A 17,500-nucleotide genomic window follows, 5' to 3' on the forward strand; every position below is an offset into this window, starting at 1 on the left:
AACTGTCCGTAGTGTATGAGTGTAAATAAGTGTGTATGGGTGTTTCCCAGTACTGGGTTGCAGATGGAAGGGCATCCGCTGTGTAAAACATATGCTGGAATAGTTGGAAGTTCATTCCGCTGTGGTGACCCCTGTTAAATAAGAGACTAAGCCGAAGGAGAATGAATAAACAGAAGTTTATGCACATTATTAGTGAAGAGTTTGATTTGTGTAATTGGTCAGAGGTGTGTTAGTATGACAGGAGAAGCACACGTTTCCCAGTGTTTTCTTTTATGTTTGCATGTATGATGACATCTGGTCTGGATCTTCAGGTCTGGAGGGACTCACTGAATTCACTCCTGCTGAAGAAAACAAAACAGACAAGAAGAAGAAGAAGAAATGCAAAGTAATTTATTCCTTCATTAAGATTCTTACCATTTTATTATTAGTAGTAGTGGTCGCAACATTCATTATTTATAAGCTAATGTCGAGAGGATCATGTGCTTATGATTGCTTGCAGCCAATCCCGCATTATTAAATTTATTATTCACCAATCAGACGATTCCTAAGCCATTATAAATACCCTCAGCTCCATATCACAGCCATCATCTTCGTTTTGAAGAATTCCCACTTCCACCTCTACTCCTCCTCCTTTCCTAAATGGGTGGCACGGTGGCCCAGTGCTTAGCACTGTTGCCTCACAGCAAGAACGTCACTGGTTCTAGTCCTCACCAAGCCAGCTGACATTCCTGTGTGGAGTTTACACGTTCTCCCCGTGCTCACGTGGGTTTCCCCCAGGTTCCCCGGTTTCCTCCCACTATCCAAAACATGCAACTTAAGTTAATTGACTAATCAAAATAAGCACCATAGACATGCTCCTAGTAAGTAGTTATCTCTTAAGAGCAATCGCTATTTGTTCATAGCTACTACAGCTGGAGAGTTCTCTAGATGTACCTGAGCTCAAACTCCCCTTTCGCCTTCCAAATGGGAGGGAGCCCCGGGCTCAAAGATCTTATGAGCTCAGGACTCTCTCCCGGGACAGCATGCCAAACAAGCTTCATAATCAATTATCAGCTAAGTGTGAGCTCTTGAAATACAGTTAAAGTCATAATTACTCGTCGTCTTGTATATTTTTTTCCTAATTTCTGTTTTTTCCAACACATTTATAATAATAATAGTTTTAATAACTCATTTCTAATAACTCTTTTATCTTTGCCATGATGACAGCACATAATATTAGACTAGATTTTCTTCAAGACACTAGTGTTCAGCTTAAAGTGGCATGTAAAGGCTTCACTAGGGTAGAGTTAGGGTAATTAGGCAAGTCTTTGTATAACAGTGGTTTGTTCTGGAGACAATCCAAAACTAATATTGCCTAAAGGGGGTAATAATATTGACCTTAAAATGGGTTAAAACTGCTTTTATTCTAGCTAAAATAAAACTTTCTCCAGAATAAACAATAATGTAGTAAATACTGTGGAAAAATTCAACATTACTTATAGAGCTGTGAACCTACACTAATCTCACGGTTTGGTTCGGTTACGATTATCATGCCATCGATTCGGTTCAATTCGATATTTCGGTGCATCACGGTGCATTGACGGTGCTTTCCATACACAGTTTTATATTTTCTTCACAGCAGCAGTTCTTGTATTAAAATGTATGAATATATTTATATTTATATACTATTTGTAATACAATTTTGTCATTTAATACAAACAGTCAGAAATATAAACTGTAACTTTAAACAAAACGAGCATTTAACAAATATTATAAACAAATATAAACATCCAGCTCAATTTCTGATCCTTGTCTAGTTAAAAAATTTGTCTCACCCTCAAAAAAAAAATGGTTGTGATTGGCTCTTGCGCGCTGCGTTCTTCACAGATGAGTGATGCTGATAAGCGGCAGGCGGCAGCGGCGATCTCACAGCTGATGTATGATAGACACGGTGGAGAAAACTCTGCAGACACGCGCTCGTTTCTGGATGCAAAAGTAATGCTGTAAAACAGCCGAGAAGAGAAGAAAAGTCATGCCAGCAGGTCAAATGGGCCAGTGTGTGTGTGTGTGTGTGTGTGTGTGTGTGTGTGTGTGTGTGTGTGTGTGTGTGTGTGTGTGTGTGTGTGTGTGTGTGAGGGAGCGAGAGACAGAGCGAGAGGCAGGGCGAGAGGCAGGGCGAGAGGCAGGGCGAGAGGCAGGGCGAGAGGCAGGGCGAGAGAGTGTGAGAGACAGGGCGAGAGACAGGGCGAGAGAGAGAGCGAGAGGCAGGGCGAGACAGGGCGAGAGACAGGGCGAGAGAGAGAGCGAGAGGCAGGGCGAGAGACGGGCGAGAGAGAGAGCGAGAGGCAGGGCGAGAGACGGGCGAGAGACGGGGGAGAGACAGGGCGAGAGAGAGAGCGAGAGACAAGGCGAGAGGCAGGGCGAGAGAGAGAGCGAGAGGCAGGGCGAGAGGCAGGGCGAGAGACGGGCGAGAGACGGGGGAGAAACAGGGCGAGAGACAGGGCGAGAGAGAGAGTGAGAGGCAGGGCGAGAGAGAGAGCGAGAGACAAGGCGAGAGACAGGGCGAGAGAGTGTGAGAGACAGGGCGAGAGGCAGGGCGAGAGGCAGGGCGAGAGACAGGGCGAGAGAGAGAGCGAGAGACAGGGCGAGAGAGTGTGAGAGACAGGGCGAGAGAGTGTGAGAGGCAGGGCGAGAGAGAGAGCGAGAGGCAGGGCGAGAGGCAGGGCGAGAGAAAGAGGGAGAGGCAGGGCGAGAGAGTGTGAGAGACAGGGCGAGAGGCAGGGCGAGAGACAGGGCGAGAGAGAGAGGGAGAGGCAGGGCGAGAGACAGGGCGAGAGAGTGTGAGAGACAGGGCGAGAGACAGGGCGAGAGAGAGAGCGAGAGGCAGGGCGAGAGACAGGGCGAGAGACAGGGCGAGAGAGTGTGAGAGACAGGGCGAGAGACAGGGCGAGAGAGTGTGAGAGACAGGGCGAGAGACAGGGCGAGAGACAGGGCGAGAGGCAGGGCGAGAGACAGGGCGAGAGAGAGAGCGAGAGGCAGGGCGAGAGACAGGGCGAGAGACAGGGCGAGAGACAGGGCGAGAGAGAGAGCGAGAGGCAGGGCGAGAGGCAGGGCGAGAGACAGGGCGAGAGACAGAGCAAGAGACAGGGCGAGAGGCAGGGCGAGAGACAGAGCGAGAGGCAGGGCGAGAGAGAGAGCGAGAGACAGGGCGAGAGCGTGTGAGAGGCAGGGCGAGAGGCAGGGCGAGAGGCAGGGCGAGAGGCAGGGCGAGAGAGAGAGCGAGAGACAGGGCGAGAGAGTGTGAGAGACAGGGCGAGAGGCAGGGCGAGAGAGAGAGCGAGAGACAGGGCGAGAGAGTGTGAGAGGCAGGGCGAGAGGCAGGGCGAGAGGCAGGGCGAGAGGCAGGGCGAGAGAAAGAGGGAGAGGCAGGGCGAGAGAGTGTGAGAGACAGGGCGAGAGGCAGGGCGAGAGACAGGGCGAGAGAGAGAGGGAGAGGCAGGGCGAGAGACAGGGCGAGAGAGTGTGAGAGACAGGGCGAGAGACAGGGCGAGAGAGAGAGCGAGAGGCAGGGCGAGAGACAGGGCGAGAGAGTGTGAGAGACAGGGCGAGAGAGAGAGCGAGAGACAGGGCGAGAGACAGGGCGAGAGAGTGTGAGAGACAGGGCGAGAGGCAGGGCGAGAGACAGGGCGAGAGGCAGGGCGAGAGAGAGAGCGAGAGGCAGGGCGAGAGACAGGGCGAGAGACAGGGCGAGAGAGAGAGCGAGAGGCAGGGCGAGAGGCAGGGCGAGAGACAGAGCAAGAGACAGGGCGAGAGGCAGGGCGAGAGACAGAGCGAGAGGCAGGGCGAGAGAGAGAGCGAGAGACAGGGCGAGAGCGTGTGAGAGACAGGGCGAGAGACAGGGCGAGAGGCAGGGCGAGAGGCAGGGCGAGAGACAGAGCGAGAGGCAAGGCGAGAGGCAGGGCGAGAGAGTGCGAGAGACAGGGCGAGAGACAGGGCGAGAGAGTGTGAGAGACAGGGCGAGAGACAGGGCGAGAGGCAGGGCGAGAGACAGGGCGAGAGAGAGAGCGAGAGGCAGGGCGAGAGACAGGGCGAGAGAGAGAGGGAGAGGCAGGGCGAGAGACAGGGCGAGAGAGTGTGAGACAGGGCGAGAGAGTGTGAGAGACAGGGCGAGAGACAAGGCGAGAGGCAGGGCGAGAGACAGGGCGAGAGAGAGCGAGAGGCAGGGCGAGAGACAGGGCGAGAGAGAGAGGGAGAGGCAGGGCGAGAGACAGGGCGAGAGAGTGTGAGAGGCAGGGCGAGAGACAGGGCGAGAGGCAGGGCGAGAGACAGGGCGAGAGACAGGGCGAGAGAGTGTGAGAGACAGGGCGAGAGGCAGGGCGAGAGGCAGGGCGAGAGAGTGTGAGAGACAGGGCGAGAGACAGGGCGAGAGGCAGGGCGAGAGAGTGTGAGAGACAGGGCGAGAGACAGGGCGAGAGGCAGGGCGAGAGAGTGTGAGAGACAGGGCGAGAGACGGCGAGAGAGGCAGGGCGAGAGAGTGTGAGAGACAGGGCGAGAGACAGGGCGAGAGGCAGGGCGAGAGAGTGTGAGAGACAGGGCGAGAGACGGCGAGAGGCAGGGCGAGAGACGGGAGAGAGGCAGGGCGAGAGACAGGGCGAGAGAGAGAGCGAGAGGCAGGGCGAGAGACGGGGCGAGAGACGGGAGAGAGGCAGGGCGAGAGAGTGTGAGAGACAGGGTGAGAGACAGGGCGAGAGGCAGGGCGAGAGAGTGTGAGAGACAGGGCGAGAGACGGCGAGAGGCAGGGCGAGAGACGGGAGAGAGGCAGGGCGAGAGACAGGGCGAGAGAGTGTGAGAGGCAGGGCGAGAGACGGGGCGAGAGGCAGGGCGAGAGACAGGGCGAGAGGCAGGGCGAGAGACAGGGCGAGAGACAGGGCGAGAGAGTGTGAGAGACAGGGCGAGAGGCAGGGCGAGAGGCAGGGCGAGAGAGTGTGAGAGACAGGGCGAGAGGCAGGGCGAGAGGCAGGGCGAGAGAGTGTGAGAGACAGGGCGAGAGGCAGGGCGAGAGAGTGTGAGAGACAGGGCGAGAGGCAGGGCGAGAGAGTGTGAGAGACAGGGCGAGAGACGGCGAGAGGCAGGGCGAGAGACGGGAGAGAGGCAGGGCGAGAGACAGGGCGAGAGAGAGAGCGAGAGGCAGGGCGAGAGACAGGGCGAGAGAGAGAGGGAGAGGCAGGGCGAGAGACAGGGCGAGAGAGTGTGAGAGGCAGGGCGAGAGACGGGGCGAGAGGCAGGGCGAGAGACAGGGCGAGAGGCAGGGCGAGAGACAGGGCGAGAGAGTGTGAGAGACAGGGCGAGAGACAGGGCGAGAGAGTGTGAGACAGGGCGAGAGAGTGTGAGAGACAGGGCGAGAGACAAGGCGAGAGGCAGGGCGAGAGACAGGGCGAGAGAGAGAGCGAGAGGCAGGGCGAGAGACAGGGCGAGAGAGAGAGGGAGAGGCAGGGCGAGAGACAGGGCGAGAGAGTGTGAGAGGCAGGGCGAGAGACAGGGCGAGAGGCAGGGCGAGAGGCAGGGCGAGAGACAGGGCGAGAGACAGGGCGAGAGAGTGTGAGAGACAGGGCGAGAGGCAGGGCGAGAGGCAGGGCGAGAGAGTGTGAGAGACAGGGCGAGAGAGAGAGGGAGAGGCAGGGCGAGAGACAGGGCGAGAGAGTGTGAGAGGCAGGGCGAGAGACAGGGCGAGAGGCAGGGCGAGAGACAGGGCGAGAGAGTGTGAGAGACAGGGCGAGAGGCAGGGCGAGAGGCAGGGCGAGAGAGTGTGAGAGACAGGGCGAGAGACAGGGCGAGAGGCAGGGCGAGAGAGTGTGAGAGACAGGGCGAGAGACAGGGCGAGAGGCAGGGCGAGAGAGTGTGAGAGACAGGGCGAGAGACGGGAGAGAGGCAGGGCGAGAGAGTGTGAGAGACAGGGCGAGAGACAGGGCGAGAGGCAGGGCGAGAGAGTGTGAGAGACAGGGCGAGAGACGGCGAGAGGCAGGGCGAGAGACGGGAGAGAGGCAGGGCGAGAGACAGGGCGAGAGAGTGTGAGAGGCAGGGCGAGAGACGGGGCGAGAGGCGGGGCGAGAGGCAGGGCGAGAGACAGGGCGAGAGGCAGGGCGAGAGACAGGGCGAGAGAGTGTGAGAGACAGGGCGAGAGGCAGGGCGAGAGGCAGGGCGAGAGAGTGTGAGAGACAGGGCGAGAGGCAGGGCGAGAGGCAGGGCGAGAGGCAGGGCGAGAGAGTGTGAGAGACAGGGCGAGAGGCAGGGCGAGAGAGTGTGAGAGACAGGGCGAGAGGCAGGGCGAGAGGCAGGGCGAGAGGCAGGGCGAGAGAGTGTGAGAGACAGGGCGAGAGGCAGGGCGAGAGAGTGTGAGAGACAGGGCGAGAGGCAGGGCGAGAGAGTGTGAGAGACAGGGCGAGAGACGGCGAGAGGCAGGGCGAGAGACGGGAGAGAGGCAGGGCGAGAGACAGGGCGAGAGAGAGAGCGAGAGGCAGGGCGAGAGACAGGGCGAGAGAGAGAGGGAGAGGCAGGGCGAGAGACAGGGCGAGAGAGTGTGAGAGGCAGGGCGAGAGACGGGGCGAGAGGCAGGGCGAGAGAGTGTGAGAGACAGGGCGAGAGGCAGGGCGAGAGGCAGGGCGAGAGGCAGGGCGAGAGACAGGGCGAGAGACAGAGCAAGAGACAGGGCGAGAGGCAGGGCGAGAGACAGAGCGAGAGGCAGGGCGAGAGAGAGAGCGAGAGACAGGGCGAGAGCGTGTGAGAGGCAGGGCGAGAGGCAGGGCGAGAGGCAGGGCGAGAGGCAGGGCGAGAGAGAGAGCGAGAGACAGGGCGAGAGAGTGTGAGAGACAGGGCGAGAGGCAGGGCGAGAGGCAGGGCGAGAGAGAGAGCGAGAGACAGGGCGAGAGAGTGTGAGAGGCAGGGCGAGAGGCAGGGCGAGAGGCAGGGCGAGAGGCAGGGCGAGAGAAAGAGGGAGAGGCAGGGCGAGAGAGTGTGAGAGACAGGGCGAGAGGCAGGGCGAGAGACAGGGCGAGAGAGAGAGGGAGAGGCAGGGCGAGAGACAGGGCGAGAGAGTGTGAGAGACAGGGCGAGAGACAGGGCGAGAGAGAGAGCGAGAGGCAGGGCGAGAGACAGGGCGAGAGAGTGTGAGAGACAGGGCGAGAGAGAGAGCGAGAGACAGGGCGAGAGACAGGGCGAGAGAGTGTGAGAGACAGGGCGAGAGGCAGGGCGAGAGACAGGGCGAGAGGCAGGGCGAGAGAGAGAGCGAGAGGCAGGGCGAGAGACAGGGCGAGAGACAGGGCGAGAGAGAGAGCGAGAGGCAGGGCGAGAGGCAGGGCGAGAGACAGAGCAAGAGACAGGGCGAGAGGCAGGGCGAGAGACAGAGCGAGAGGCAGGGCGAGAGAGAGAGCGAGAGACAGGGCGAGAGCGTGTGAGAGACAGGGCGAGAGACAGGGCGAGAGGCAGGGCGAGAGGCAGGGCGAGAGACAGAGCGAGAGGCAAGGCGAGAGGCAGGGCGAGAGAGTGCGAGAGACAGGGCGAGAGACAGGGCGAGAGAGTGTGAGAGACAGGGCGAGAGACAGGGCGAGAGGCAGGGCGAGAGACAGGGCGAGAGAGAGAGCGAGAGGCAGGGCGAGAGACAGGGCGAGAGAGAGAGGGAGAGGCAGGGCGAGAGACAGGGCGAGAGAGTGTGAGACAGGGCGAGAGAGTGTGAGAGACAGGGCGAGAGACAAGGCGAGAGGCAGGGCGAGAGACAGGGCGAGAGAGAGCGAGAGGCAGGGCGAGAGACAGGGCGAGAGAGAGAGGGAGAGGCAGGGCGAGAGACAGGGCGAGAGAGTGTGAGAGGCAGGGCGAGAGACAGGGCGAGAGGCAGGGCGAGAGACAGGGCGAGAGACAGGGCGAGAGAGTGTGAGAGACAGGGCGAGAGGCAGGGCGAGAGGCAGGGCGAGAGAGTGTGAGAGACAGGGCGAGAGACAGGGCGAGAGGCAGGGCGAGAGAGTGTGAGAGACAGGGCGAGAGACAGGGCGAGAGGCAGGGCGAGAGAGTGTGAGAGACAGGGCGAGAGACGGGAGAGAGGCAGGGCGAGAGAGTGTGAGAGACAGGGCGAGAGACAGGGCGAGAGGCAGGGCGAGAGAGTGTGAGAGACAGGGCGAGAGACGGCGAGAGGCAGGGCGAGAGACGGGAGAGAGGCAGGGCGAGAGACAGGGCGAGAGAGAGAGCGAGAGGCAGGGCGAGAGACGGGGCGAGAGACGGGAGAGAGGCAGGGCGAGAGAGTGTGAGAGACAGGGTGAGAGACAGGGCGAGAGGCAGGGCGAGAGAGTGTGAGAGACAGGGCGAGAGACGGCGAGAGGCAGGGCGAGAGACGGGAGAGAGGCAGGGCGAGAGACAGGGCGAGAGAGTGTGAGAGGCAGGGCGAGAGACGGGGCGAGAGGCAGGGCGAGAGACAGGGCGAGAGGCAGGGCGAGAGACAGGGCGAGAGACAGGGCGAGAGAGTGTGAGAGACAGGGCGAGAGGCAGGGCGAGAGGCAGGGCGAGAGAGTGTGAGAGACAGGGCGAGAGGCAGGGCGAGAGGCAGGGCGAGAGAGTGTGAGAGACAGGGCGAGAGGCAGGGCGAGAGAGTGTGAGAGACAGGGCGAGAGGCAGGGCGAGAGAGTGTGAGAGACAGGGCGAGAGACGGCGAGAGGCAGGGCGAGAGACGGGAGAGAGGCAGGGCGAGAGACAGGGCGAGAGAGAGAGCGAGAGGCAGGGCGAGAGACAGGGCGAGAGAGAGAGGGAGAGGCAGGGCGAGAGACAGGGCGAGAGAGTGTGAGAGGCAGGGCGAGAGACGGGGCGAGAGGCAGGGCGAGAGACAGGGCGAGAGGCAGGGCGAGAGACAGGGCGAGAGAGTGTGAGAGACAGGGCGAGAGACAGGGCGAGAGAGTGTGAGACAGGGCGAGAGAGTGTGAGAGACAGGGCGAGAGACAAGGCGAGAGGCAGGGCGAGAGACAGGGCGAGAGAGAGAGCGAGAGGCAGGGCGAGAGACAGGGCGAGAGAGAGAGGGAGAGGCAGGGCGAGAGACAGGGCGAGAGAGTGTGAGAGGCAGGGCGAGAGACAGGGCGAGAGGCAGGGCGAGAGGCAGGGCGAGAGACAGGGCGAGAGACAGGGCGAGAGAGTGTGAGAGACAGGGCGAGAGGCAGGGCGAGAGGCAGGGCGAGAGAGTGTGAGAGACAGGGCGAGAGAGAGAGGGAGAGGCAGGGCGAGAGACAGGGCGAGAGAGTGTGAGAGGCAGGGCGAGAGACAGGGCGAGAGGCAGGGCGAGAGACAGGGCGAGAGAGTGTGAGAGACAGGGCGAGAGGCAGGGCGAGAGGCAGGGCGAGAGAGTGTGAGAGACAGGGCGAGAGACAGGGCGAGAGGCAGGGCGAGAGAGTGTGAGAGACAGGGCGAGAGACAGGGCGAGAGGCAGGGCGAGAGAGTGTGAGAGACAGGGCGAGAGACGGGAGAGAGGCAGGGCGAGAGAGTGTGAGAGACAGGGCGAGAGACAGGGCGAGAGGCAGGGCGAGAGAGTGTGAGAGACAGGGCGAGAGACGGCGAGAGGCAGGGCGAGAGACGGGAGAGAGGCAGGGCGAGAGACAGGGCGAGAGAGTGTGAGAGGCAGGGCGAGAGACGGGGCGAGAGGCGGGGCGAGAGGCAGGGCGAGAGACAGGGCGAGAGGCAGGGCGAGAGACAGGGCGAGAGAGTGTGAGAGACAGGGCGAGAGGCAGGGCGAGAGGCAGGGCGAGAGAGTGTGAGAGACAGGGCGAGAGGCAGGGCGAGAGGCAGGGCGAGAGGCAGGGCGAGAGAGTGTGAGAGACAGGGCGAGAGGCAGGGCGAGAGAGTGTGAGAGACAGGGCGAGAGGCAGGGCGAGAGGCAGGGCGAGAGGCAGGGCGAGAGAGTGTGAGAGACAGGGCGAGAGGCAGGGCGAGAGAGTGTGAGAGACAGGGCGAGAGGCAGGGCGAGAGAGTGTGAGAGACAGGGCGAGAGACGGCGAGAGGCAGGGCGAGAGACGGGAGAGAGGCAGGGCGAGAGACAGGGCGAGAGAGAGAGCGAGAGGCAGGGCGAGAGACAGGGCGAGAGAGAGAGGGAGAGGCAGGGCGAGAGACAGGGCGAGAGAGTGTGAGAGGCAGGGCGAGAGACGGGGCGAGAGGCAGGGCGAGAGACAGGGCGAGAGACAGGGCGAGAGAGTGTGAGAGACAGGGCGAGAGACAGGGCGAGAGGCAGGGCGAGAGAGTGTGAGAGACAGGGCGAGAGGCAGGGCGAGAGAGTGTGAGAGACAGGGCGAGAGACAGGGCGAGAGGCAGGGCGAGAGAGTGTGAGAGACAGGGCGAGAGACGGCGAGAGGCAGGGCGAGAGACGGGAGAGAGGCAGGGCGAGAGACAGGGCGAGAGAGTGTGAGAGACAGGGCGAGAGACAGAGCGCGTGCGCGAGAGAGAGAGAGAGAGAAATGGAGTAGGCTACTTTCATTCTCTGGATCTCAGTGAAATAGGGGCTATTGTTGTAGATGTCAGTGAAAGACTGATCCAGCAAACACACACAGTGAAATTGTGCACAGTTTATGAGTTTTAAGTAGTTAAAGCGTTGTAAATACTCGTGATCGCCTCCCTCGCGACAGAGCACATGTGAGGTAAATGACGTCAGTAATAACCGGTTATCATTATTACTGAACCGATACCGAATTGTCCGCGTCTGCATCGCAGTGCACCGGAAAAACGATTATTTTTGACACCCCTAATTACTTCTAATGTAATAATGTTCAACATTACTTATAATGAGCGAATAATTCTGACTTCAGCTGCATATTCAATGCATCAATACATCCCACATTTTGTTGATCGCCTCTGATTTTAGTGCATCATTTTATTTATTTTATTGTGCCAGGATTGCCATGCAGCCACTTCAGACAGTGAGGATGAAAAGAAGAAGAAGAAGAAGAAGAAAAACTTGAAGAAATTGAAGAAGCTGCAGAAGAAAGTGAAGAAGCTGAAGAGGAAGATAAAGAAGATGGTAAAAAAAAACACAAATGAATGGAAGATGATATTTGTGTCTTTATTCTGTTTGGTTTTTGACATGTGTGTATTCTGTGTTTGTTAGGACTCCAGCTCGTCTGAAAGTTCATCCTCAGACAGTGAAGATGATCACAAGAAGAAGAAGAAGAAAAAGAAGATGAAGAAGAAGAAGAAGAAGCAGGTAACTGCACGTTGCAAAGATGCGTAGCGCAAGCTCTTTGTTTAGTCTCTTTGGTTGACACACATGAACGGAGAGCTGCGGGACAGCAGAGAGCTGGTTGGAGTGAGTGTTTACAAGTGTGCAGGAGCTGTTTTGTGTTTATCTTATGATAAAGTTGTTGCACGTCTGCTGGCTCCCACCTCTGAATGAGCGAATTTGAGCTACTTGTACATTAAGATAGTGTTCACTAGAGATGCGCGGATGGGCTATTATTTCATCCGCAACCGCATCACAAAACTCATCATCCGTCCGCCGTCCATCCGCTCTAACATTTTTGACCAAATTTTAAAACCGCACCCGCCCGCCATCTGCTGACTGAGCTCTTTATTTGAATGGCTTATTCCTTTTTTTATTAAATGAATGTTTCTTTATTGATCATTATATAATAGAGAATGACTTTAATGTAGACATGCAGTAAATTCAAACGTGCAAGTCATTAATTGACGACGCTTTGAAGTTACGCTAAAGATACGAGGACGTGTCGTTTCACTTGATTCAGTTCCTCGGTCCTTTAGTCTTTTCCTTGCGTCCTTCCCTCGCATCCTATAGGGGTGGAAAGACGAGGAAAGAAAGCAAGGAAAGGAAACGAGGATACACAAATAAGAAATGAGAAGCACCCCTATAAAGCTCTCAGAATATCAGCAGTGAACTCCGTCTCCAATTGGCGCACAGGGACAATAATAAATAAATAGCCTAAATTAAACACACTGTACTGTACAATTTTTTTACTATTATTGTAGCTTAATAGAAAACGCATTTTGACACATCATTTCAACATTCAGACGAGAGCGCCTGGCCTCAATGCGCCCTGCTGCACTGAAGGAGCGCTCGCTCTTAGCGCTTGTTGCTCGAATGCATAGAATTCTCTTGGCAAGGAGCTAGTCGTGGGAATGACTGCCTTGTTTCTCCTAAAAGGAAAGTAGATTTTCCTCTGCTGATCCGTCTATATGGAAGGAATACTTCTGTACTTCATCCAGAATTAGTGTATCCGATTCCTCCTCTCATTCTGTGAAGTCAGTCCTAGGCTTTTTCGTTGGTGCGCCAGCTATGTGTACATAAACAGTACAACCGCCCACCACCCGCCCGAATTTAATTAAAATTTTATTTTTCGTCACGTCATCCGCCCGATCTGCGGCTGTAACCGCCATCCGCGCATCTCTAGTGTTCAGAAAGAACCAAACACCCACGAAGAAACTTGACATAGAGGAGCATACAAACCTGCTGCCAGCGCGTGTTTGGGAAGTGTTGTTGTAGAGCAACACAGCACGCAGAAGTATGTCAATGCACGGCTACGTGCAAGGCAGGTGGCGTGGGTCACGCCGATCACCCAATGCAATGTATAAATCAGCCTTTAAAGTCTAAGGCTGATTTATTCTCCAGGGGCTGGTTTTTCAAAAGTAATCCACTAGGGTTTTGGATAAGAGATTGGATCAAATCTTGAAAATAGGTTTTTAAAAAGAAAAAACGGATTACATAATTGGATTAGATCACGTAATCCAATCTTGGTTTTGATCCAGTTCAAACCTTTAGTTTGAGTTTTTCAGACCATTTTTTGTAGGATTTGGATCACTTTGATATAAAAAAAAAATCTGAATTAAACTGATCCCATCAAAAGGGTGGATTTCATGCCCAAAATGTAATGAAAACTTTTAAATATGTATCAAATAATGTTATATTTGGATCATGCAGTATCTTACGAGATGTCCTATTTATTCATAAGGTTTTAATTGTATTTGTTCATCTGTCAGGCTACAATGATTAGGTCGGCATTAATGTATTCAGCCTTTCAGTATTGACCTCATTCTTAAATGCGGAAGTGCGCCTGTTTTCACGATTGTTTTAGAACTTCCAATTCAGTCGCCTATGGGAGAAATGACTAGGAATAATAAACGGCAGAAAACGGTCAAACTACTGGCTCTACAAACAAATAAGGGTGTCACGATCCTCCAAATCCTCGATTCGATTACATTTTCGATTCTAAAGGCACGATTCGATTTTCGATTATGAATAATTAATTAATTAATGACCAATTAATTATTTGTAGCCTACCGTTTAAACTACCTGACCTGCATGGTCTTTGTTTTACCCATAAACAAATCATACAGTAAATGAATAAAGGCAAGATACACACATAATTACCACCTGTCAATCACTTTTTCTGCGGGACTCGTGAATAGGCAGTGATCTGTGTCGTTATAATGGCGTCGGTAAAAAAGACGCACAACCAACAGGAACCAGCCAACAGTATCTGAGGTGTTCGCTAAAATGACTAAGTACAAGTGAGTGAAAGATGGAAGCAGTCCTCTGACTGCCTGGACCTGCTGTCTCGAGCGCATGGCTGTGTGTGCGTCTGTGTCTGTGTGGTCACGTGATGTGCATTTTCAGAGGTAGACAGGAAGGAGGGCTGCTCAGAAATGCTACACGCCACTGTGGATGTCAAATCGTTGTCGTTCTAAAATGCCATTTAAAAACAAAGACAGTGTAAACAGGGCCTGAGTGTGTATTTTTCTCGAGCGGATTTGCAACAGGGGCGGGCGGAGGATCGCGATGCCGGTGTTGTCTATCGGACGAACCGTACGTAATACGTACATAGCAGAGCTTGCAAAACTGTGTTTTTTGTCGACAACACGAACGTTGTCAACATAACTCACTGGAAATCCAAAATGCTTCCACACCGGCGACTTCATTGAAAGAGGAGAGGGTTTAAGTTCTGTCGACGGGTCTCCTGCTTCTGCAGTTTAACAAGCACTTCAACAAGCCTGTTTTTTTCCCTGCTTGGCAAGCCAAACTGACGTGACATGGGGCGTGGCAGCATCGACGATTCTATTTTTTTGATTCGATAATCGAAATTGAGCATAAATTTCGATTAAAAATCGAAATCGTGACACCCCTATAAACAAATATTTGCATGACTACACAGACCAAGTAGAATAATATAATAAGAAAATAGCGGTGGCTCGAAACGAGCAGTTTTTAACGACCAGAAGTCTTGAGCCAAAAAGATTCAAATGGCTGCGCCCGCTCGTCGGCGAAGAATAAGATGAACAGACCTACAGCAAAGTAGAAAGTGTTTGGTCTAAATAATAATAAAATAATCCCCTAAATAGCTGTCTAAACTGACCAAAATAATACATTTTATTCTGTCACTATTTGATATATATATATATTATTTTTTATTTATTTATTTATTTTTTTAATATATATATATATATATATATATATATATATATATATATATATATATATATATATATATATATATATATATATTTAAACCAATGGAAAATATTTGTGTGTTTAGAATATTTATTAGTGATGCATGCAATGATTATAGAATAACCAAAAAAATGCAAAGATTTTGCAAAAAATGCAAAAAAAAATGGCAATGACTGATATTTTTAAATCACCTTCAACAATTGCGATAGATAGATAGATAGATAGATAGATAGATAGATAGATAGATAGATAGATAGATAGATAGATAGATAGATAGATAGATAGATAGATAGATAGATAGAAAGAAAGAAATTGAATTGAGAGAGAGAGAGATGTTTTAATAATTTTAATTGCATGGTAGAAATGGGCCTCCAAAGTCTTGCATTTAAGTAAGATATCTTTTCTGTATGTGGTGGTCTTTTAGGACTCCAGCAGTTCATCCTCTGACAGCTCCAGTGAAGATGAGAAAACCAAGAAGAAAAAGAAAGACAAAAAGCAGAAGGTGCAGCTCATAAAGTTTTATAAATCAATTTTTTCCTCATTAAATGCAGACAGAAAAGCCAACATGACACAATGTAAGTTGTCTAGAAGTCAGAAATACACGGCACCATTTCTGATTCCTGTTCATATTTAAGAGAAGTTAAAGCTGGATAAGCGTGAGTCACAGTAGTCATTATGATGAAGACCACAGTAAAAACTGCCGCTTTAATTGCCGTACGCTTGATCTGTTCGTCATAGACACAATACAGTCTGTGGTACTCACTAACTAGTCTGAGTTCAACATGTTAAGATCCAGATCACAGGCCCAGCTCATTATTTATCTCTCACACAGCAGCACTCTGGAGGAGAATCAGCATCACAAACAGACAAAGACAAGAAGGTAAAACATCTGAGAGACTGTATATTTCAGAAGCTGCATCTCCATTGACACACAATAGACTGTGCAATATTTTTAAATGATGCATATATAAGTTTAGTGTCATCCCTAATAGAAAACTTTTTTTTTTTTTACTAACTGAATTCAATCCATTTACCAGTTGCCAAAGTACTCAATTAAATTAGCAAATTACCAGATTAAAAGTGAACATCTGCATTCACCATTGGTAAGGGGTGGTGTAATCATCTCCGGAAGACCGTAAGAGAATATAAGTAGTTTAAAAATTTATATAAGTAGTTTTAATATATATATATAGCTCCTCCTCTTCCACTTAGCATTTAATAGCTCTTCCTTTCAACATAATGCCTGATAACTCCTCCCCTTTCACTCACCAACCAATAGCTCCTCCCTTTCCACTTAGAGCCTAAACGCTCCTCCCATTTCACTTAGTATTTGTGGCACCTCCTTTCAACTTAACTCCCAAGGCTCCTCCTCTTCCACTTACAGTCTGGTGGCTCCTCCCTATTCACTTAGCCCCTAATAACTCCTCCTCTTTCACTTCACACCCTATAGCTCTCTATTCAGTTTAAAACCTGATAGCCCCTCCCTTTAACAATGTCTGATAGCTCCTCCCCTTTCACTTAGCTCCCAACAGCTCTTCCCATTCCACTTAGCATTTAATAGCTCCTTCCTTCAACTTAATGCCTGATAGCTCCTCCCCTTTCGCTTAGTCCCCACTCACTCCTCCCCTTCAATATATACCTGATAGCTCCTCCCCCCTTTCAATTAGCCTCCATTAGTCCATCCCCTTTCTCTGACCATCTGATGGCCCCTCCCCTTCAACTTAGCACCCAATAGCTCCACTTAGAACCAGATAGCTCCTCCCATTCCACTTAGCTCCTCTCTTCAACATGATACCTGATAGCTCCTCCCCATTTCAATTAGCCCCCATTAGCCCATCTCCTTTCACTCACCATCTGATAACCCCTCCCCTCCACAATACCTCCACTTAAAACCAGATAGCTCATCCCCTTTCACTTAGCAACCTATAGCTCCCCCTCTTCCACGTAGAAACGGATAGCTCCTCCCCTTCCATTTAGCACCCAATCGCTCCTCCTCTTTCACTTAGCATTTAATAGCTTTTCCCTTAAACATAATGCCTGATAGCTCCTCCCCTTTTAATTAGCCCCCCCAATTGCTCCTCCACTTCGACTTACACCTGATAGCCCCCCTTCCAATTAGCCCCCGTTAGCCAATCCCCTTTCACTGACCATCTGATGGCCCCTCTCCTCCAACTTAGTACCCAATAGCTCCTCCCCTTCCACTTAGAACCTGATAGCTCCTCCCTTTTAGCAACCAATAGCTCGTCCCCTTTTACTTAGAACCGGATAGCTCCTCTTTTTTTCATAGCAACCATTATCTCCTCCCTTTCCGCTTAGAACCAGATAGCTCCTCTCCTTCCACTTAGCACTCAATAGCTCCTCCCCTTCCGCTTACTGCCTGATAGCTCCTCCCATTCTCAGTGTGAATGCATTACTTACACTATTCATTCTACAATATAGCACAGAATATATACAAGTATGTGATTTGGGACACATCCAGAGTCTCCAGTTGATTCCCACTGCTGTCTAGAAGGGTAAAACACTGGTTATTCAGTGCTGGTTTACTGCTGTGTGTCTCAGGTGACGGAGCTGGAGAATGAAGATGGACAGTGGACTGAGGACGGCGTTTTAGATGCTGCTTCATCTCCATCTGGTGAACACATGTGTGTTATTCAGAGTAGGGTTGTCTAAAAAATAGAGTTGGGCACCAATCAGTTTCCAATGGACATTTTTAAACGTTCAGTACCCAACTTTATATTTTAGACTACCCTAATTCAGAGTTTGCTGTAGTTTAACTGCTTTACAGAGTCTTGGTGGAAAATTCAGCACTTAAGTGTTAATATTATTAAAGGTGTCATATACTGCATTGCTTTAATAAGTTAAGTTGTCCCTGGTATCTACATAGTAAGTTTATAAGGAAGGTAAATCCTGCCAATTTGAAAAAAATCAAATAAATATTGAAAATGAAAATCAGATTAACAATTTCATTTTAAAACACTGTCCGCAAAATATCTGCCAAAATTGAAAACGAAATTATTTCATTTTCATTTTCACTTTGGCAACACATCG

At 52.4% G+C, this 17,500-nt stretch overlaps 1 protein-coding gene across 2 annotated transcripts in view; it reads left to right on the forward strand.

Moving 5' to 3' along the window:
* The window catches only part of LOC794425 (uncharacterized), a 50,356-nt gene that overhangs the window by 17,001 nt on the left and 15,855 nt on the right, over positions 1–17,500 (forward strand). Inside the window, exons 6-11 of one of the 2 annotated variants that reach the window (XM_073924145.1) lie at positions 312–385; positions 10,889–11,014; positions 11,102–11,197; positions 14,877–14,954; positions 15,285–15,332; positions 17,012–17,084. In XM_073924145.1, the coding sequence (XP_073780246.1) occupies positions 312–385; positions 10,889–11,014; positions 11,102–11,197; positions 14,877–14,954; positions 15,285–15,332; positions 17,012–17,084 (495 nt within the window). The remainder of the gene's footprint in view (positions 1–311; positions 386–10,888; positions 11,015–11,101; positions 11,198–14,876; positions 14,955–15,284; positions 15,333–17,011; positions 17,085–17,500) is intronic. The other variant, XM_073924146.1, reaches the window with a different exon arrangement.

The sequence above is a fragment of the Danio rerio genome, chromosome 15 (genome assembly GCF_049306965.1).
Source record: "Danio rerio strain Tuebingen ecotype United States chromosome 15, GRCz12tu, whole genome shotgun sequence".
Lineage (NCBI taxonomy): Eukaryota > Metazoa > Chordata > Actinopteri > Cypriniformes > Danionidae > Danio > Danio rerio.